Raw genomic sequence first — 23459 nt, forward strand, 5'->3', positions numbered from 1 at the left:
ACAAAATTTAAAATATGCAAATTTTAACTATCATAACTAACTTTTATCAAACTACACTAACATTTTACCCTAATTTTATCACGTCAAAAATCTTAACTACACAGAAATACAAATTCAAACAGTGTTTCTTTTCATCTTTACATCTTGATACACAGTTAAAATGTAAGTGCAGGTTTAGGGTCTTTTAGCATCTTCCCACTCAGACTGTTTTACCGCAAAGTGGTTTGTACCCTCAATAGGTTCTGGTTCAGAAATCATGCATCTAATCTCATCAAGTTCATACCAGTTCTTGTCGTGAATTTTCTTTGGCCAGAAAAAGCAGTTTTCGTTTTTGGATCCAATTCTGACCATACATTCGATAAACACCATTTGAGATTCAAAATCAATGTCATTAACCAATCCAGGATAATACTGGTCATTGTATGTTATTAAAACATACTTTCCTAGGTAACCATCTATACTCACTTCAGTAGATTTGGTTTGTTCGCAAAATTTATGATATAGTTCTTTGATTTCTGCATTAGTGTTTCTTTCTGTTTTTTTCTCAATCTCATTGACACTGGTGTTGCAGGTTTCTGGTAAAATGGGGACAAAATGGTTCGGTATCCAGTTTTGATTTTGCATGTCTGATCTAGTAGTTGTCCAAAAAATTTGTCCAACACATGACCTTTTCTCATTAATTCTTGGTTCAACTGTTCTATTCAAATGTCGTCTAACTACTGGATTTCCAAGTTCAGGGTAAATAGATCGAAGTGACATTCCTAGAACCGATGAAAGGGCATGGATTTGCCAGATTCCCATGTAAACTTTTTCTTTAGTTATCTTCAGAACTTCTCTTTCATAAATATCTCTGATTTTATCTGATGTTAGTTTCCCATCATGCATGTATTCTTCGGAATACATTGCATATGCTTTTATCAGTGATCCAACCTTTTCAGTGTTTGCTACCTCGCCTTTGATAAGATTAGTTTCATTTAGATAGTATTCCTCATTTAATGTCAGTTCTGCTACTATTCGTGTTCTCATCTCAAATACATGTAAGTCGTTCCCATATGCAAAAACACTTCCACACGCAGGAAGACAATCTCCGTCTGCTTTGACCTTCACTGCCGTGTCACCATTAACAGAAATGTTGTTTGGTAGAATTGATTGTGAAATAGGCTCAGCTTGAAAGTTATGATAAGACCTTGGTGTTCCATGTGTATACCCAATCTGATTTTTTATTATGGCACATTGCTTTTTCAGATTAATGAATGTGTCTCTAGCCTGTAATGACTTTAGAATTCTTCTAAATGTTCCTTCTTTTCTTCTGACTTCCTGTAGATCCTCATTCGTTCGACCGTTCAAGGTAGTCTGTTTCTTTTTCTCATCTGTAATCGGTATATCCTTGAAGCTGTTATCTTGTTTCTGATTTGTTTCACTTTTGCCTTTGCTGAACACCCTTTTTGATTCTTCTGCTTTTGTACCTGGTAACAATGAGAACGTTTGAAGTTGATGGTCCTTGCAACATTGTTTATAACATACACAACTAACATCTCTATATTTGATAACATCTGGTTTATCAATAAAAATCTGATGGAGTTTTGTTGTCCCTGGAACTGTTAACAGTGGGTTCTTGTATTTTGCCTCCATACTGTGAATATCAACATCTCTGACAAGATACACCTGTATCAAAGTGTTTGTAGTCTTCATTTCTTTTAAGAAGCTGTCAGCATTAAGAATATCTGCTCCATGTTTTACTTTCTGATCTGCAGATCTCTTAAGAGCTGCCCCTATTCCGTCTGGTATCCCTTTGCCATGCCCTGCAGCATGAAAATTCCATTGAGCTTGTGTAAAGCCGTAACTAAAAATTTCATTACTAAGAATGTGAAAGTTCAACTTCTGCTTATATTGTGTCGTTGGACCATCACTGTAAAAGTGTACAGTGTCTACCTCTGGATATTTCTCTCTAATTTCACTCAACACTGGATTCAAGTGAGCCCAAATAGAATATGGATCATGTTGGAGGCTATCTGAAATTCCACAAAAAGATTGAAGCTTGTTCATTGTTCCAGTGATATAATAACCTGTGTGTAGTGTTATTTGATTCTGTGAAGCTCCAAAGTGAACACTTTGAATCTCTTTTTCCATCTTTCCTACATAATTCTCTGCAAAATCCACGTGGAGAAGACATTCATTTGGGCCTAGTGATTCCTTAAGTTTTCTGTAGTGATTCATTTGGTTTTTAACAATGAAAAGGTGCTTTCTTCCTTTTATCCATAGGTCATCGTGAAATCTGTCCATAAGATGTCCAAGTGATCCATTTTCCTGGGTTTTTTTCGTGACAGTTACTTCTTTTATTTCTCCGTTTTTAAATGTTCTCTTTTCCTTCTCTGTTTTCCACTGATTCCAACTGATCTCAGTGTTGAAATCTTCGATGTTTGTTTCTACTTGTTTTTCCTTGCAACTACTACAATTCCCAAACATGCAGTCTTTGTTATTAGGATTGCAAACCACTTGTGTTACTAGGACTTCAATATTAAATGTTTTTATTGCCTTGTGTTTGTACAGGGCAGTGGCCATAAAAGTAAGATTTTCGCAAGTCTTACACAGACATGTCTCCCTCTCTTTTTCTGTCTTTTGTTTCACCCAAAATGGTTTGAGACGCCAAAATGTGGTAAAACTTATGGCTTCCTTAGCTTCCCTTCGATACTTTTCATAAAGATTCTCAATCGTATCTAGCAATAAACGTTTCTGCCTTTTATCCTTGAGTTTAGTTACAGTTTGACGAACTCCTGTTGTAATTCGGGAATTGTCATCTCTTTCAAAAAACTGCTGAACATCAACACGCAGACGCTTGATTTTAGTTCCTTTCTTCTTCTTCCTGTCATCTTTTGATGGATTCCTTATTCCAATTTCTGATCGAATATAGCTTAGGGCTTTATATTTTCGAATCACACTACCAATTACAGCATGACTAACCTTTTTCTTATTCTCTTTTAACTTGTATTTAAGTCTAAGTTGTTTGATTAAAGCATAGTGAAACTCTAGGGACCTTCTTACTTTATTGAGCGATGAGTTGTTGCCTGCCAGATGTCTCAGTAATTTCTTTGTTTTAGTTTTTGGTGAATCCTTACTTAGTGCATCTTTCATTCTTTGTATTCTCTTCCTGTACATAGCCAGCTTTTTGTTGGCACTATCAAGTTTCATTTGTAGGGAGTTCTTGTCTCTGTAGCACTTTGCATCCTTTCTTTTTCTTTCACGTTTACTTTGTTCCTTTTGTCTAGATGGTTGTGGTCTTGACGGTGCTGGAGGTTCTTGATCTTTACTTGCGGGTGTAGATGGCGAAGATGGCGGTGTAAGTTCTTTTTCCAAGTCTTTCTGTCTTGATCTCTGTTTCCTCTTCTGTTGTCTCCAATATTTTCTCTGACTTCTTTTATTTCTTTCGGATTTGGTGTCAATTAAGGTAATTTTGCCAGCTGCTTTCTGGTCATGATACCGTTGTCTCATTTTCTGTTTAAATTCTTCATATCTTTCTGGATCTTGTTTTAATCTTTCACGAAACCTCCTTTGTCTTTCTTTTGTTGTCAAAACCATGATATTTTAGGTTTATCTGTGGATAATAAAAAGAAGATATTTTTCAAATGGACATGTCGCCAAATATAGCCTTAAATTCACTTTTTTGTCATGTCTTGTTACAGGAATTAGTCAGATTTTTAACTAATGCACAGACTATTTTATCGTTGTTTTTTTCAATATAAAATCTACCACATTCTTAGATAAATGATGTGCCACTTTACTGCCATACTAAAATAAGCAATATATTTTTGTCCACTTCATCACGAGGACGTTTTGTATGATGCTGTGAGTCTACATGAACCTTGAAGGGCTTTGAATAAATGCAATAAAAACTGGTTTAATTCGCAAACACTTTAAAAATGTTTGTGAGGGTAGTGTATTATTTTGCTGAATGTTTTTATTTCATTGTTGCATGTTTTGTCAATTGCATAACGAATCATGTCCATCAGCTAACGGCATTTGTCAATTGCATAACGGACTATGTCCATTGCATAACGATATTCGGCGTTATATCATGGACTGTTATGCAATGGACATATTCACATGCTTTTCTATTTTTACTCGTCACTACTTAAAGGTCAATGATAATTTTCTGTTAATAACATCTGCACAGGAAATGCAATTATTAGAATAATTTCTTGTTTTCCAAAGATTGCAGCAAATGCTATTTGTATGAGTTACTTACTGGACATGTTTAAAATATATGCCACTAATCGGACTTACCTTATCAATGTTTTCTTTGTAAAATGTCTTTTGTTGTCTCAATCACCCCGCCATTTTAACTTTATGAAAGTAGAGTTAGTGACAAGTAGTACAAGGGGAAATAACACATAAAGGGGGGTAATGCAAAATAAAAAAAATGTGTATGCGTTATGCAATGGACATTTTTTCTGTGACAAAAGTGAAATTGAAAAAAAAAAAAAAATACTATAATATTTGAATGTTAGTGACAAAGAAGTAAAGAAATCATGTTAAAGTTTATAGTTGAGCTATAAAAAGTTAAAAATTGTATGTTTTAAGTAACATAGTTTTATCACAAATATTAAAATTTGTTTTTGTGACATGCAAAAATGTCAATTTTGAGGATATAAATCATGATCACGAGACAATAAGATATGTAGGTGTATAGTTTTTTTGTGTGCTCCTATTTAGAATATGTATTAACATACCTTGTAAACTATTTTTTTAATGCTCTAATTGTGTATCTTGAAAAAAAAATGAGTGTGACATAAATTTCGAGTTTTTTTGAAAATGTCCCATATGCCAAAATACAAAGCAATCACATTAAGATAAATGTTCAGATTAATGATACAAGGATAAATATTCAAAGCAATTACAGTGAGATAAATATTCAAAGCAATCACAGTGAGATATATATTCAAAGCAAAAACATTGAGATAAATTTTCAAAGCAATCACAGTGAGATAATATTCAAAGGAATCACATTAAGATAAATATTCAAAGCAATCACAGTGAGATAATATTCAAAGCAATCACAGTGAGATATATATTCAAAGCAAAAACATTGAGATAAATTTTCAAAGCAATCACAGTGAGATAATATTCAAAGGAATCATAAATATTCAAAGTAGCCATACAAGGATAAATATTCAAAGCAATCACAGTGAGATAAATATTCAAAGTAATCAAATTATGATAAATATTCAAAGCAATCATATTCAGATAAATATTCAAAGCAACAGCACTAAGTTAATTAAAAGATTAAATTAAAAGAAATCACATTAAGTTAAATATTCAAAGCAATCACACTAAGAAGATTTTCAAAGCAATCATATTAAGTTAAATATTCAAAGCAATCACACTAAGAAGATTTTCAAAGCAATCATATTAAGATAAATATTCAAAGCAATTATAAAAAGATTAATATTTAAAGCAATCATAACTGAAAGCAAAATTGATTACAGGCAAACCAAAACATCAGTGCTAAAGTATTCTCAAGCCATTGGGATGATTTTGTTTTTACAATGATCAGGGGCAATAACTCAGTCTGTAAAATATCTGGGACCAAGTAGGAAAATGGTTCACAGAAAATTTGGTATAAATAATACAATGTGAATGCTTGAATAATAACATGCTAATTTGATGCCTATTCCAATGTAACAACCTTCTTTTTACAATATGTATGCTCCTTAAACCTCTGTTTTTAGAAAAACAAATTATTGTGTTAAGAGAAATAACAGTATGAATTTGTTACCAGCAGTGTAGTACAGTAAATAACAGTATGAATTTGTTACCAGCAGTGTAGTACAGTTGTCCGACATGGTCTTTGCTAAGTGCCAAAGCCTTTTCACTTTGTGCAATGCAGCAGCCTGGTATTACCATTACTTTCACACCTATTTCAAAGAATAATAAAAACTTACTTGGTCCATTAAATTTATGCAAATATCTGAATCATTTGTATCCTTACAAATATTTCATTAAATTAGACAGTAAGTAAATTGATTCTGTGGGCATAAGGCAGAATTTTTTTTAAATTAATGTTTCTGCAAATGGTGTAAAAAAAACCCAATAGGATATGTTGTGAGACTGGAACCACACATTTTTTTGGAGGGACATAAAGGCACATGTACAAGCTATAGGAAATCAATTATTTTAAGTTTTTCCATTTAAATAACTGGGAATATCTATATGGAACAAAGATACTGTACCATTGAACCTGATAACAGATCTAAATGTAAAACTTAAGACAACGCAGGTAGACAGACAGTTCTACAGACAGACGGACATGTGAGTATAAAACTACATGCCCTACCAGTGTTACGATGGGGCAATTAAAAAAAAATTGAGCTGGACAAACATAAGATGAACAGTGAATATGAAGTCAAGAAGCATTGCACCATTGGTCAATCATGGCTCACAGGGCTCTTTATGCCACTGGTCATCATGACTCACTGGGTTCATTATGTCACTGGTCGTCATGACTCACAGGGCTAATTATGCCATTGGTCATCATGATACTCAGGGTTCATTGCGTCATGTTGACCAATGATGTAATAAGCTCTGAGTGTCTTGATTACCAATGGTGTAATGATCCCTGAGTTTCTTGATGACCAATGGTGTATTGGTCATCAAGATACTCAGGGCTCATTACACCACTGGTCATCAAGACACTCACAGCTTATTATGTCAATGGTCAACATGACTCACAGGGCTCATTATGTTATTGGTCATCAAGACTCACAGGGCTCATTATGCCATTGGTCAACATGATTCTCAGGGCTCATTACACCACTGGTCATCAAGACACTCAGGGTTCATTGTGCCATTGGTCATCAAGACTCATAGGGCTCAATATGCCATTTGTTATCATGATTCTTAGGGTTCATTACAACATTGGTCATCAAGACACTCAGGGCTCATTATGCCATTGGTCAAAATGACTGACAGGGCTCATTATGCCATTTGTCATCATGATTCACAGGGCTTGTTATGCCATTGGTCAACATGACTCACAGGGTTCATTATGTCCTTAGCGATCATGAGTCACAGGGCTCATTACACCATTGGGGATCAGGAGTCACAGGGCTCATTACACCATTGGTCATCATGACTCACAGGGTTCATTATGCCATTTGTCATCACTATTCACAGAGCTCATTATGCCACTGGTCATCATGACTCATGGGGCTCATTTTACCATTGGTCATCAAGACTCACAGGGCTTATTACACCACTGGTAATCATGATTTATATGACTCATTACACCACTGGTCATCATGATTCACAGGGCTACTGGAAAAATTTCTAACATACAAATACTTTAACCATTATCTATTAATTCAGTTTAATGACAATGAATCTGATTAAGCTGTGTCTACCAGCAAACATAAGGATATACATCTGTTTGTTAATCTGTCTGTCTGTTATCACCGCCCCCTGCACTGCTGGGCAGAAATTACAGAAACTTTGTAGAGACCTTGCCCTTATTGTACCAAGCTATAAGAGGGATATATAATTTTAGGATTCCTACTCTTGGGTCCCTGGGAATCTGCTCCCATCCTTTCCTTCCCTTGGGGTCTCTTGAAAGCTCCACCCTCCTTTGGCATCAAAAGTCAAATGCAGAAAAAGAGGCCCAAGTGGCCATGATATTGCAAACCTGAATAAATGGCAAATGCATGCTTGTAAAAAATATTTAGCTGCCACATTGTCTATTAGGCCTAACAAAGTATGTCTCTAGTTTAGTTGCCACATTGTTTACTAGGCCTAACAAAGTATGTCTCTAGTTGAGTTGCCACGTTGTCTATTAGGCCTAACAAAGTATGTCTCCAGCTTAGTTGCCACGTTGTCTATTAGGCTTAGCAAAGTATGCCTTTAGTTTAGTTGCCACATTGTATATTAAACCTAACAAAGTATGTGTTTCTGGTTTAACTGCCACATGGTCCACTAGGCCTAACAAAATATATGCCTTTGGTTTCATGCTAAAATAAGTGAAGTGGTTGGGCCAGAATAATTATTCTAAAACTTATCCCCTAATGAACTGAGAGTGAACTATAGTTACATAACCTAATTTTATTACTTTGAGAAACTAGTACAGTATTCACTGAATATATTGGGACATGATACAATAATAAATTTGTTTCCTGTCCCAGAACTTACGGTGAAACTTTTTCACCTAGGTTATATGTCCCAAGACTTAAGAAATGAAATAAATTTGTATTGCATTTGTGCTCCCACCCTCCATGCACATTGCAATAAAATAGATAAACAAAACACTTATTTGATAATAAAAAGAAAGAAACTAACTTTGTATTGTTATCAGTTATTCCTTTTTTACAACATGACCATTAAAGAATAAAATATATCCATGAAATCTGTATATGTAGTGTAGGCTTCCATACTGTTATGTATCACTTATGTCCAATAACACATGCCACATTGTTCATTGACATGAACATTGAGAAATAAATTGTGTTTGGTTGTGCTCAAAGGTTTGAACATGTTATCTGACTGAAAACTGGATCCAACAAAATCACAAACAAGAGGGAGATAATCAACTGATATCTTGAAGACAACTGTCACTCATGCATGACATTGTGTTAGGTGTAAAACAATCAAGATTAAAATATGAAGGTCTACTGTATATGACAGTATCTTGCAAATAAAAAATATTTATTTGAAGACACATTCACTTGAGTATAAGTGACAATCTTTTCACCAGCACAGGTTACAAAGGAATCATTACTATTTACCCGCAAACATCAATGATCCTTTGTATTAATTATAACTACTGATGTCAAGCACACAGAAGCCCAGTGGTGAATAAGCACAACTGGCAGTGAGCAGTAAACTCCTTCTTTGAACTTACTGACAGGACATCAAAAACAAAGGTTATTTTTATTACAAAGCAAGCCGACCTCGAAATCACACTTTGGATACTTTGAAGCTGTTTTTTTTTCAAAGATATCAATAAAAAGCATATTTATGGCAAAGCAAGCTGACCTCGGAAGCCGACTATGGATTCTTTTAACTGTGCCAATTTTTTTTAAAATTATTTTTTAATATACAAAGACAATCAAGATATGAAAGCTAACTTTGGTTCCTATTCACCAGTATTCATGGAAATTTTGAAAATAAACTGAAATAATGGATCAACATTTAAAGTGACACAATATAGCAGCTTTGTGCCTGGACATCAATGACCCAGCATCACCTAGATGATTTGGGAGAAAATAAAACCATGTGATGAATTCATGAAGGCCAAAAAAGAAGCAGATGATTTCACAAGTAATATGATCATTAGTATGGATGAAATTCTAGTGTACTTTGATTGCATTCCTGGATGGACTGATGATAAGATGGGGGTCAAAAGTGTGAGAATTAGACTGCAGCAGATTTGAAAAAATCTGACTTTAGTCCTTGCAGTTTCTGCTTCAGGTGATGTGTTGCCTCTAACAGCTTTCTCGCAGTATGAGAAAGCAAAAATAAATATTCAAGCACCGAAAGAATAGATTGTACATGTGCAGGAGAAGGATTGTGTTGATGAGATGCTGCTGCAGTGGATTAAAGAGTTTTATCTCGAGTGCAAAGTTTTGTTGCACAGCTTACGACTCTAAAAATATTATGTGTCCTAAAAGATACAGTGCACAAAAAAATTACTTTTAAAATTAATTTATGGTGTCCCAACAAAAACTGTGTCCCAACATATACAGTAAATACAGTATTATTCAACAAAATAATGTTTGATAATAGTTTCATATATACCCTCTATATACAATTACTTAAAACATTTGCATTTGACTGATATAACTAGTTGTAAATTTGGACCACCCATGATTAGCAAAAAACACACAAGGGTAAACAAGACTGAATCATGCTTTCCAGCTTGTTCAGTTGGCACAAAAAAATACTGGAAGAAAGAGGAAATGTCTTTGTGAGCCTGGAAACAAATATTGTAACTTAATGTATATATCTGATAACACAAAACCAACAAATACTACGTTCATTTTAATATAGCAATACCATTTAGAGATATTTAGCGACTTTTAAATTATGTTGGGCAATAACAAACACACCAATAATTAGTTGGATCTGGTTGTGCTAAGACCTATTTAAGAAAAGGAAAAACTGGTGTGCATCATAGAAGAACAGCAATATTTTTGGTTTCGTTGTGCTTTGCCTGCTTAAAGGTAGTTCGCCTAGTGGTCATGGTTACTTTTAGTTGGGCAATGACCATAAAGTATCTTGCCTAAAGACAAAACGCAACAGTCCAACACTTCAAATTGATTCCCAGCAATGTACAAACTCTACTTCTTTCCAGGCTAATATACATATAAAATACTAGTTTACATAATTAAGAGTTTTATTTATACAATTTAAGTTTCCTGCAGTAAAAACAGTGATTATTCAATTTAATAATTTAAGTATATTATTTTTCTAATATAAATGTTTTCTAAAGAACTCTCTTCAAATAACAAACCTGTTATTCTCAGTAGACCTGATAAGTTACTTCCCTTGCTTTAATATGGAAACCTGATGATAAGTTACTTCCCTTGCTTTACTTTGGAAACTGCTATATTGACATCCCAGTGGTAGCAAGGTCAGCCAATCAAATGTACGACTGTCTTATTAATATGCATGGATCTCACTTATTATCAAATCCATAGTAGAATTTGGTGATACACATCCATATTTCAAGTTTGATCAAAATGAAACCAGCAATATGGATTCCAGAGGGGTTACAAGCTCAATCAATTAGTATTATGAAGATGATCCAATTTGTATTGTGAAGATGACCCAATAAGTATTGTGAAGATGACCCAATTAGTACTGAGAAGATGACTCAATTAGTATTATGAAAATGACCCAATTAGTACAGCACAGATCACCCAATTAGTATTGTGAAGATGACCAAATTAGTATTATAACTATAATTAGTATTATAATTTACTCATTATCAAATCTGTCTGAAAGCCTAATGATTAAAATATATTCCATGCCTGATCAAAACTGAATCAGAAATGTGACCTCTAGAGTGACAACAATCTCCAACAATCTCATGAACGATCACCTAATTTGTACACAAGGACATTGCTCAATATCAAACTCATTTGAGATGTTAATGATACAACCATATATTCCAAAATTGATTAAAATCAGATCTTATACATATGGTGTCTAGAATGTTATCAAGATTAACTAGTCATATGCAAGATCACCTCATTAATATGCACAGATCATTACTGATTGCAATCTGGAGTAAACAGAATATGCTGAAGATGAGACTGAAATGGATACATTAGAATAAATGAAAAAAGATGAAAGAAATTGGAAAAGGAATACTAGAACTATTTGTGAATGGTGCATCAAAAAAGGTAACAACTAACTAGTTCCTCTGCATGTATTTAAGCAGAGGAACTTACTTTCAAGGGTAACAGTTAAATGCCACCCCTTGGATCCAGCATGTGGCTAGCATATTAGTAACAAAATGTTACATTTACCCTTCACAAGTGGCTACAATTTTTTTTATTATGTTTAATTCATACAATATGGTAATTCATACAGTAAGGTAAGTAATCTGATTATCTTTTTGACGTCTGCTTCCAGATGCCATGTTTTTGTTGCTGACATGATTGCTAAGTACATAATAAACTGTACAACCATGGTTAGTATTGCATCATTATCTACAAATGCTAACCTTTACAGGTAACGGGCTACAGTGGTGTGATAGGGTTTTGGGCTTCACACAGCTGTTGAGTTCTTCTCTTTGATTATTATGGCTGGAGGAAATTGTCAAAATCATAACTTGGTCGGTTTAGGCTAAATATATATTTTGCGGATTAACTAACAAAGAGAAGTGAAAACAGGGTACCAGGGGAAGATTGAAAAAACATGTTACTGGACATTATCACATCCTTTATAAACAAGGCATCTTGTCTACTTTATAAAAGTTTTGCCTGCATCATTAAACTGCAGTACAATTAACAAGCAAGAACATTCCATTTACGTGCTGACACGTTAAACTTTCATAATAACTTGATCCTATATTTAACTGTGAAACATTCTTAAAAAAAGACAAAAGGAAAGTTGCAGAAAAAATGACATAAACAAAACTGGATAAATACTTCATGCTTAAGAATTAAGAACTATTAATGCATGTTAACTTGAAATATTCTTCAGACAAGAAGAACTCTTTGATAATTGATGTTAAATAAAGATATTAAATGTTCTTAAGTTACATGTAGCTTTCTTACTCCATACACACATATAAACTTCTCACAAATAGAGTGCCCCTCACGTAAGACCATTTTCCTGGTGCTGAAGGGGTGGCATTGCAAGAGACGGACCATCATACATATGCCCCACTATGGTAATGCAGTGGAGATGAAATAACTGGTACCAGATTTTTACCAGACTTGGCTCCTTCGATAATCAGGTTGTCTATATCTTTCAGAAACTTTCTGTGAAGTAAGTTAGCTCCAAAGTCATACATATGGAATTTGCTCTTCAACAATGAATATTTTCTGAGACATTTTGGTCGTAGACTTCTTGAGGTGAATACTCCATCTTTCTGCTTCACCCATTGATTATGCTTCAGGAGATATTGATGGGAAGACAGAGATTTGACTGTGATTGTTTGCCCATCCAGAACTCTGTAAAATAAATATTGAAAACCCAAATAACATTAAAATGGTGTTGCATGATGTGTTTTGATGTATGTATGTATGTATGTATGCATGTATGTATGTATGTATGCATCCATGCATGTATGTATGTATGCATGCATGCATGCATGCGTGTGTGTGTGTATATATATATGCATATGTGTGTGTATATATATATATATATGCACATATGGCTTTATTTCCTCTTCAGAAGAGATTTCAATATTCAGTTAATTTTTCATTATTACACAATAGAGATAGGAACATAGCTTGATATATATATATATATATATTTATATATATATATATATATATACACACACACACACACACAAAAGTAAAGGAAACACAATATCTAAACACATAAGTGAGAGAACTCATTGCAAATGAGATATCTAAGCAACAGAGATTATGAAAGAAAAAGAAAAGGAATTGGAATTATTTACATTTGACTGGAATGATTTAAATGGATTATCACATTGGCTCTCATTTGGAACACTTGTAAATAATTTATAAAATAGAAACGAAATGGGTTTATTTCCCTAATATACTGAACAAACATAATATCAGATATCATTTTCAAGTTCATTTGTTCTTCTGTACAGTATGTCTATTCCTTCAGCCACCACACACATCAATGCCTGCCACGACTAACCAGCCATAGAATCAAAGATGTCCACTCTCTTGCCCAAAAGGATATGAACCAACGAATCATTGTCCTGACATAAAGGCCAGTGCGAGTCTAGTTTTTTCAAACATAGTATTACATTCATCGTTTAGGGCTTGGCAGTATAGTAACATACATGTATATGCTTGGCTCTCTCTGTACTCAATCTTTTGCAGAGTTTACAGTTATATTCATTCTCTGTTGAAATTGAACACATAGTTAAATAGGCAATGTTAGATCCAAGTTTTATAAGGACAACATTTGCCAAGCTTCCAGACAGCAAGTGGTTGAAGATTAGTATGGACATTTGCATAAATTAATGTAAAAGTTCAGCCAGGTCTCATTTCAAGTTTATATCTCCACAAGAATTCTTCGCAGCTGTGAACTGTTGTTTCGACCTCCTCCAGACTGGTTTCAGGACAGAATACAGGGTGTTCATGTATAGGTGGAAGAAACCGCCAAGCTGGTATTTTAAAAGAACATGATATATATCTTTAACAAAACCAACGTTCTTGCTCTTGTGTATCAGGAAGTCAAGAATTCTTCTGTATGAATATAATTTTCCATGCTAGTGAACCATTAGCTCTGCAGATTTTATTGAAGAAACCTAATTTGATTTTAACAACATATCCCTCAACTGACCATAGTCCAAGACTGCTAATTGTTGTCTCTGTAGAAGAGTGCTGATCAAAACTTATAATTCTTCTTGCAGCTTTTCTTTGACATACTTCTAGATCATATACCTGTGACTGGCTCAAGCTGGACCATAATTCGCATCCAAATGTCATAGCAGGTAGCACTATAAGTTTGACCATATTTTAGCACTATTAATTGGATTCATTCCATCCTTTCCAATGCCAGTTCCAACAAGGGAATAGAATGCTAATCTTCCTTTATCACAAGCATTTTTCACTGCAGCTATATTAAAAAGATCTGTGGAGTAAGTGATTTTGATTTTTACCGTAGCTTTAACATGTTTTCAGTCATATCGCTACGATGTCTGCAGTATGGATGTTTATAGTGATGTCTAGCACTGGGGCATCATGCCGCAGACATGTAGCATGATGTCCCACTCAGTCACATTATCCCGACCAGTCCTAACACTAACCTCTTAATGCTGAACTCCAAGCGAGGCAGCTGTTAGTACCATTTTTATAAGTTTTTGGTATGACTCAGCTGGGGATCAAACCAATGACCTCCCGCATCCGAGGCGGAAGATCTGTAGCAGCAGAGAGGGTGAACAGACCACTTGCTGGAAGGTCCATTTTTGAAAAATAAAGCTTCTTATGAAAACGAAAAAAATAAGGTCCATAACATCAAACTGAAGCCTCTAACTAAAACCGAGAGTTTCTCTAATTTGGTTAGTTTTATTGTTATTATATCTTTGTCGTTTGTTTTTGACAAAATTTTGTTTACCCACCATGACACTAATTTATGGTCGCACCCTCTCTGCTGCTATAAATGTGTGAGTAATTAAACCATTATTATATCAATAATGGAATCTTACACTATTAGATTAGCTCGAGAAAGATTATAAGCAATTAGAAGATATCTTCCTGTTCGTGATGCTCTCAAACAAAAACTGCAGGAACAACAAGAAATACAAGCTGAATATGCAGAAGGTACAGAAAAATGATTTAAACCAGTTACAAATGTTACTGAAACAATTGCAGAAGCTACTGAAGGTCTTCTTCCAACAGTAAAACAAACTGCTGAGCAAACTGAAAAGATATCAAGAAGAACAAAACAAACAAAAAAGATTTTAAGAGATCTTCTGGGTGAAATAGTTGCTGCACAACCTCCTGGTAGAGAGGAAGAGATATGTGAAAGTATTGGTGAAATAAAAAATGATCTTGCACCAGTACCTGGAGTAAGAAAAGAAAATACTGCATTGATTAAAAAATTTAGAGAAGATTTTATTAACGAACTTATTGATAAAGAAATTGTTACAGAGCAAGAATTACCTAGTACTGCAGCGTTGGGTTTTCTTCAAAAGTTTGAACTTTTCAAACCTGAGTATACAGGCGTAAATATTGATAGTTTTCTTAAATGGATATATTGTATATATTACAACAAAAAACAGGCTAGAAATGATGATCCAAAATATGTGTGTGTGTGTGATTTGGATTTTTAACATTGCTTTAACAATATTTCAGTCATATCACTACAATGTCTGCAGTATGGCAGTTTATAGTGATGCCTAGCAATGGGGCATCATGACGTAGACATGTAGCATGATGTCCCACCCAGTCGCATTATCCTGACACCAGGCCGACCAGTCCTAATACTAACCTCTTAATACTGAGCGCCAAGTGAGGCAGCTGTTAGTATCATTTTGTAAGTCTTTGGTATGACTCGGCTGAGGATCGAACCCATGACTTCATGCATCCAAGGCAGATGCTCTAACCACTAGGCCACCAGAGCGGTTGATCCAAAATATAGAGAATATGTTGAAAGTTTGAGCTTGGGTGGACCCCCACTTTTTTAATGAAAAATTGCAAAATATCACCAGCATTGACAGTATGTCAGTCATGAGATTTGATCGCCAGATCACGAGTATGAGAATCCAACACTCTAGCATTGTACCACTGTACACATCTTACAGATATACGTTTCAGAAATTATTATAAAGTTACCTATGCTGGATTTTCTACAAATGAACCACAGTGTGGATTTATTTTCCATCTTCCAGAACACATCATATTAAATAATTGTATATATATATATATATATATATATATATATTTATTTATTTCTGCACTTGACTAAGTCAGATTTAAAATATATATTTCTGTATTTCTGTATAACAGAAAGATCTAGAAATAACTACTGCATTACAAAGTGGGTTATTGATTTTGTCAAGGGAGACAAAATTATTTGGAGATAAAATTAAAACGTGTAAATAATCTAAACAATTACAAAATTATATTACTTCACTGATACTAATTATCACACAGATGGTTAAATTATTGTATATCTTGTATACAGTTTGTTTATGATGAAAAAAAGATAATCAACCAGTAACAAGTCGGAGAGAGCCTTGCTTCACAGAGTTATCTCCCTTAATTGTGCTAGTAGATAGTACGCAGTAACAAGTGGGATTACTTAATTACTCTACCAGAGAGAGCTTTGCTTGACAGAGTTATCTCCCTTCAACAACAATGAAAAATTATCTTTTGTTTATATTTCTTAGAGAAAGCAGATCTGGTAATATTTTTTGTGACGGCCTGAACCGAAGGCATGCAAATATCAAAATATTTGCCAGCTGCATTCATTGATTGAAATATTATTTCCTTACCAGTTTCTACACTTGTAGATACAACTGCTCTGGAGATCTTACCACTACGGCCAGCATTTCCAAATTTACAATTATGGCTCTGAGTAATGGCTCGTAAATTATCTAAAGAGTTTTTCTCCATTAATATGATCGATCACAAGACCGTCTTCGATTACCTCCACAAAACATTAGCATATGAATTTATAACAAAGATATATTTTATTCCCCCCCCACTGAATATAAGATAACCAGTATTAGTGGCATTACCAACTGGTTTTTTTTAGTTGACAGTTCCTGATTACACTATCATGAGATGCCTCATGATTTTTGATGATAGGATGTGTCACAAATTCTTTTTGCTCCATTTATATATAATATTATTTGTCTAAATGATTATTCTGAAAATCTAGCGATATAATCTTCTGCATTTCTTACGACCTTGTCATTATTATCAGTATTAATTTTTTATCATATCTTTTCTGCTCTCTGTATTTTTTACCACCACACTGCACACATAACTGTGTTTTTCCTCTAACCCCAACACCACATTTCAAACATGGTTTAGGTCCTAAACTCCGTCTCCATATATTTTGTAAGTGAAGTCCACATAATTCGTTTACGCAAGCTTTGTTACAAGGAGTTGTAGAGGGGCCCCGAGTGGCCGAGTGGTCTAAAGCGCTCTCTGTTACGGATCACTGCCATCTCACCTCTGTCTGCGTCGGTTTGAGTCTTGGATTCAGCCAATGTGGGTATGTGAGAAAGCTTGCCAGTAGCTTCTCGTGGGTCGGTGGTTCTTTCCGGGGTTTTCCCGGGTTCTTCCTCCACCATTAATACTGGCCGCCATGTATAGCCTATCGTGTGCTGAAAAATGGCGTTAAACCCTACAACAAAAACAACAACAACGAGTTGTAGAGCCTATCATAAGCTATTTGCATTTATTCTTTGTTTGAATCATTATATAATATATATATAATTTAAATATATATTTGTCTTAATTATAATATGGAAGAGTTATTATCAGCAATTAAAATTAACCCTGAATAGAGATTTGATCTTGATAGAAGAACCCCTGAGCCACAAAGACAAAATCTGGTTGATCTGACGGAAACTCTGATCAAAAGTATTCATAATGCTAAACAAGAATTTCGCAGAGCAGAGATGCCACAACTCATGTGTGGTCAATGCATATGCAATAACACCGAAGTCATAGATAATACAATGAATGACCAATGAGCGGCAAGTGTAACAAGATAACCAGGTGTGATTTTCGGATTCACAACAGAACACTTGATGATGATATAAATACAATGTTTAATAATGGATAACGTGAATGAGCAACTAATTATGAAAATGTGTGTATATATATAATCCAAATATTAGACTTGATTAACATAAGAAAGCACAGACTTAATGATGAAAAATACAAATAAATTAATTTAGCAAATATAAAGACAAGGGGTGAATGGTTCACAATGATTTGACAATGAAACGATGGATATAGTTTACTCAGGTAGTAAACGATGTAAAATTTTACTTGTGTAGTAAAATGCATTCACTCAGGTAGCGAAATTATGGTGATAAAAAAAGAGGGACAGATATGCAACTTATCTTTACAGTCTCGAAAGATAAACTGGGTTTTACAAACCCCAAAATTAGCCCACAGCTAACAAATTACATGTACGGAGATACACTCCGTCATCAGTACACTGTTTCAGCTCCACGGCTGCTACAGTTCAGCTTCACAGCTGCTACAGACTTTCAGAACACTTCGAAACACTCTGAACATTAGACCCTCCAGACATTCTGGGCATTAGACACTCTGGTCACTTCAGACACAGACACTCTGGTCACTCCAGACAAACACACAGAGACTCTCTGGTCACTCCTGAGACAGACACTCTAGTCACAGACAGACACTCTGGTCACAGACACTAGGCAGCTGAAAATATATCCAATATCGTGTACTATACATGACACGGGCATAATAACGTAATGACATTATACACGCTAAGTTATATAGATTACATTATGAGCATAATAATTACAAAATGACGGGTTCAAAAATAAACCTAATCCTGCTTGATAAGAATCCTACTATATTAAACAGTTCTCCAAAAAAATCCCTTGCTAAGTCGAAAATGAGAATAGAAATATGTGCATTATACTGTGTAAACCAAAGCTACATAGTAAACATACAAAAATAAACGTGGTAATACAGTAGTTATAACTTATAGACTAGAAATTATTAAACTTACATACCTCTACAGCTGAAGAAGTGCAAGTCCTTGAAGCAGACTGCCTGCTGACAAGACTATTTCATATTGTAAAGAAATGTACATATGGTGAGGCATTTATACACAGACAGTCTGTGCAATGTAGGCATTCGGTTCGTGCCATCAGGAGCACTTCGCACGTGCAGCATGGGATGAACCGAACTCACTATTTCGAAATATGACACAATATACATAAATCACCTTCGGGTATTGTTGTACACAAAAAACGAAACCCAGAGTCCATGTATTCAATAAATAAAAGAGTTTAATTCTGTGACAGCGAGTATATCCTGTAACCGCACTTATTTATGGAATTTATCTGTTGAATAATAAACCCAGCGTTCATGATCTAAAACCGATGAAATTTTCGAAAAACAATTGTTTAGCCAAACGAGTAACAGAACATTTTATAAATGCGATACATGGAACTAAACTAACGGATCAGTGAAATGAAAAAAATGAACAAATGGGCTGAATTAGTCATGGATAAAGGAGCTACAATAAATGATGTTGCTGAATTAGGAAAGAAATTAGAATTCCCATTAACAGCAAGAACGATAACAGGATAAATTTCATATGAATCAAAGTATAAATCAAAAGGAGCTTCAATTGAAATTATTGATCATAATGTGCATGCATAGACTAATGCAGTAACAATATTTCCATGAAATAGAATTGCTAAATTTGATCAAGGAGATATTTGATTTTATTAATGAAATAAGTAAGAACAATCCTGTATCCATATGGCTGTTTTAAAGTTAAGATAATGGAAACTATGATTAGTTTGTATGGCCTAATGGAGATATTTATTGAACAGAAAATCTCTCCATGAAGAAATGAAAAATCTTCCCACACCAAAGCTGCCTACCCTTCTGCACATGAGATTCTCACGTGAGATCTAACACAGGTTAGTCTCATGTGCAATTTAACATGCAAATTAGGTAGAACTCACGTGAGCAAAGAGATTCTAATAAGAAAATCACATGTGCAGGAATTGTTAACAAGAGCAACATCTTGCTCACGTGAGCCACACCTCGCTCACGTGAGCAAGATCTGCTCACATGAGCCACACCTCGCTCATGTGAGCAAGATTTTGCTCACGTGAGCAGCATCTTGCTCACATGAGCAAAAACAACAAAAAACAACTATAGTATTTAGTTTTTATTGAATACAAGAATTAAACAGTAAGATCAATATTCAAATCTAGTAATCATAAGCATATAATTTGAGTTCAATTAGTGATCTTTTAATAAGGTAAGACAACTGGAGTATGTATGTATGTATGTATGTACCTGTTATATTAATACATCACATTTATTCTAAACACTTTAAGGTCATAATGAAAGATACTGCTGGAAATTTGCTTCACATGAAGACCAATCTTCACTGTTCCAGAAAATTCGAAGCAAACAAAACGTGTAATTGACATTCCTGCTTCTGAATTTCATTATTTGCCAGTCTGCAACAATATTTTCACTTGGAGATTGTTCTCTTTGAATCAATGCACTTCCTGTTGACCACTGAATTTAAGTTAGCAGGCTCAGTTTTAACTGTTGAAAAATGAAACCTGAAATGGAAATGAAAAGTTGGTAGAATTTTTTTTCTTCTGATCACGGCATTTGAGACATTATGTAAGGTTGATTTTTAAAGATTCGTTTTACAAGGTAAAGGCAAAATACATAATTGTAGTTTGGATTAGATGGCACTTTATCACAATGTGAAAATAGGAGCCAACTGTTTTCCCAAGGACACACTTACGCAGTCAACCCAGTCTGAAAATTCATCCTTTGGACTATGAGTCAACTTGCTCTACCAATAGAATTACCTTAGTTCAGTAGCAAACATATAAACTGCACTGTTGATGAGATACCTGCAAGTCATGTTGCATATTCCAAATTTGACTACTTCTGGATAAAGATGCCAACGTGTACCCGGGTATTCTCCCATAGATAATAACCTGGGTAATAAAACGAACAATTGGGTACCCGTTAAAAAAAAAAGTGTTCACAGGGCCTCATATGGTTGCTTACAATTTACTTGTCATACGTGGTCTGTATAATAATACAATCCTTTCTCAAGTGACCTATTTAAGAATCAACACTGATATTTCAAGCCTGACCATCCTAACTTCATGCCTGTCCATGGTTCATGTGCCAATTTTCTCATGACTTAAAACACTCTTGTTTTCAGATCCTGGTGACATTATCTGGGTCAAATAAAATTAAGCACAATATGAATGTCTGGTTTAACATGGCTACTGTAACATGCACTTCTTATACCACCATGTTAGGACAAAAAATGAATGAAATGGACAACTATACAGACTGAAATATAAAGATAAAAAAAGTTTGCTACTTAATAACAGTTTTGAAAAAATCAAATAAAAATTGATGCATTTGTAACTTCTGCATGAATTTTACATCAAACAGTTCCAAGAAAATAGACAGGTTCTTGAATGTGAAACCATTTGCTCTAGATTCATTCTATTATGATACTACACACATAGCAGTCCAGCTTAAATAGAAAATAAATGGCACCAGATATCATTTTTAAAAAAAGAAGAAAAAACAACAACAAAAATAACCCGGTATGTATCAATGCAACTGATGGATGTTATGTAACTGGAAAATGTTAGAGAAAAGAGATTTTGTTAAACTTAAAAACATGTTGCACTGGACTGTCATTATGGGATGAACCATGGCAGGTTGAGGATAATACAACAATCAACATTTATGGACTTTATGACGATTCACTAAAGTTACTGTAGACATGTACACTAGTCGAAATGACTGTTATGCACAAATAATTTATCAATTTCTTTTGTGTCTATTCTCATCCATACTACTAATCCACACGAGTTCAGCTGATTTGTGACAAAAATTATAACTGCATATACATTTTTCATACAGTTTTCTGTAATAATGGCATGTAATTTATACTCGTGCTCAGATTATGATTTTTGCCACTTATGTTAGTAATAATTATGCTTACAGCTCTTTTTGGGGTTGGAACATGTGAACCTACAACAAAGCAGTTCAGCTTCACATTTAATACAATTTCCTTTTGATTGTATACTCTGGTAACCAATTGTTAGGAATGATGGGTACACATTAGAAATTTCCCAAAAATTGACATCTCTACTTCTGGAACAGTCCTCTGGAAGATTTCTCCAAAACTTTTAAGATACATTTTTCCAAAATATGTACATTTGCAATATATAAAGAAATTCAAAATCTGGTTTCCAATTTTTATATTTAAAAACAAAGATGTATTGGGGGTCAAATTTTAGAGTCTGAAATGCGTATGTTATCATTTGTATTACATCAAAAGATTTGAAGCGTCTTATACATACCCTTTACTGGAGTTGGAATTTCCTCTAGCATGGCAATGCAGTTTTGTCTGACTTCTTCCTGTTGCTGTCAATGTTTTGCACTTCTTTCAAATGATTGCTAACTTTGTTGTGTTCATTAAATTTTGTGACCTTCATGAAATTTAATCTGTAAAAAGATAAAAATTAGTATAATTGATCTTTTTTTAAAATCTATGCAGAACAGAAAGAATGAACTGAAATGAGAAAACGATTTGGTTGGCAAAAGAGTCCTAGCCTATAAGTGTATATAAGCATTAAGAAAAGCTGTAATCCTTATCCAATTAAATCTCTTTTTTAAATTTACCAATCAAAATATTTGACAGACAGGGCAAATGTCTTTTAGGAATAAAATCACGAATTAAGCTACTGCATTTGGTTCTCAATTGTGTATGCTTATCTTGATCCACCCAATCAGCAATAAAATAATACGAAGAACATTTATGTTTGTACATACTGTTTCAATCGGTAACGCAAGTGCTCCTCACTGAGGCGCCCGCATTATTATTGGGGGTGGGGGTAAGAGCCAGACATGGTTGCACAGTTTAATTGTGGAAGGCTTAAATATTCGATGACAGTGTGGTGTAGATATCATTTTTGGAAACAGGAGGTTGAATTATTATCTTTAAGTAAAATCTGAAACAAACCCTTGGCTCAATTTTAAACAACCATGCGAATTTATGCTTATGCTTATAATGTCGATGATTCAGGCTATCCACTTTGATCATTCTATATGCGAAAATTGTAAAAAGAAATGAGAAAAAGTAACTTACCTCTTTCTCGGCAAAGAACCAGTCTTTCATAATCCTTGAATCTTCCCTAACAGCACGTCGACGTCTTCTGTTTCGTACTGGACATTAACATCAGTACCGACGTGGACATCTTTAGGTGTTGGTGTTGGTTTCTATATTTTAATAATGTCCACACTCTTGCTGTCAGAATGTTTTAAGAGCAGACATGTTGCAGGAGAATATTAAATAACTTTCTTCATAAACAGCGTGGCCCTTGCTAAGAGAACATGGCCCGCGCGTAAATTTCTCTTTTCGGTTTAGAAGTGCTATTCTACATGTACACTGTAGGTCAACATCCAGCGTCTGTTGAGTTTATCTGAGGCGCCATAAAGGGTAAATTATTAGTAAACACGTTGTTGTACGCTAGGGGCTTGTATCATTGATTACAATATAAAAGTCAGTCA

At 34.4% G+C, this 23459-nt stretch overlaps 1 protein-coding gene and 1 long non-coding RNA gene across 2 annotated transcripts in view; both read right to left on the reverse strand.

Annotated features, from left to right (window-relative positions):
- LOC149781903 (uncharacterized) overlaps positions 1–23459 on the reverse strand; it is a 59707-nt gene that overhangs the window by 18947 nt on the left and 17301 nt on the right. The window contains exons 3-4 of the mRNA XM_089936101.1: positions 12427–12668; positions 5814–5912 (exon numbers count right to left, since the gene is read on the reverse strand). Of these exons, the coding sequence (XP_089792227.1) occupies positions 5814–5912; positions 12427–12668 (341 nt within the window). The remainder of the gene's footprint in view (positions 1–5813; positions 5913–12426; positions 12669–23459) is intronic.
- LOC149781904 (uncharacterized) lies at positions 20086–23317 on the reverse strand. Its single transcript, XR_016414541.1, has 3 exons — positions 23038–23317; positions 22250–22394; positions 20086–20464 (listed from the first exon to the last, which is right to left on the reverse strand). It is a non-coding gene; the product is annotated as an uncharacterized LOC149781904 (long non-coding RNA).

The sequence above is a fragment of the Sinohyriopsis cumingii genome, chromosome 15 (assembly GCF_028554795.1).
Source record: "Sinohyriopsis cumingii isolate HCF-2022 chromosome 15, ASM2855479v2, whole genome shotgun sequence".
Taxonomy (NCBI): Eukaryota; Metazoa; Mollusca; class Bivalvia; order Unionida; family Unionidae; genus Sinohyriopsis; species Sinohyriopsis cumingii.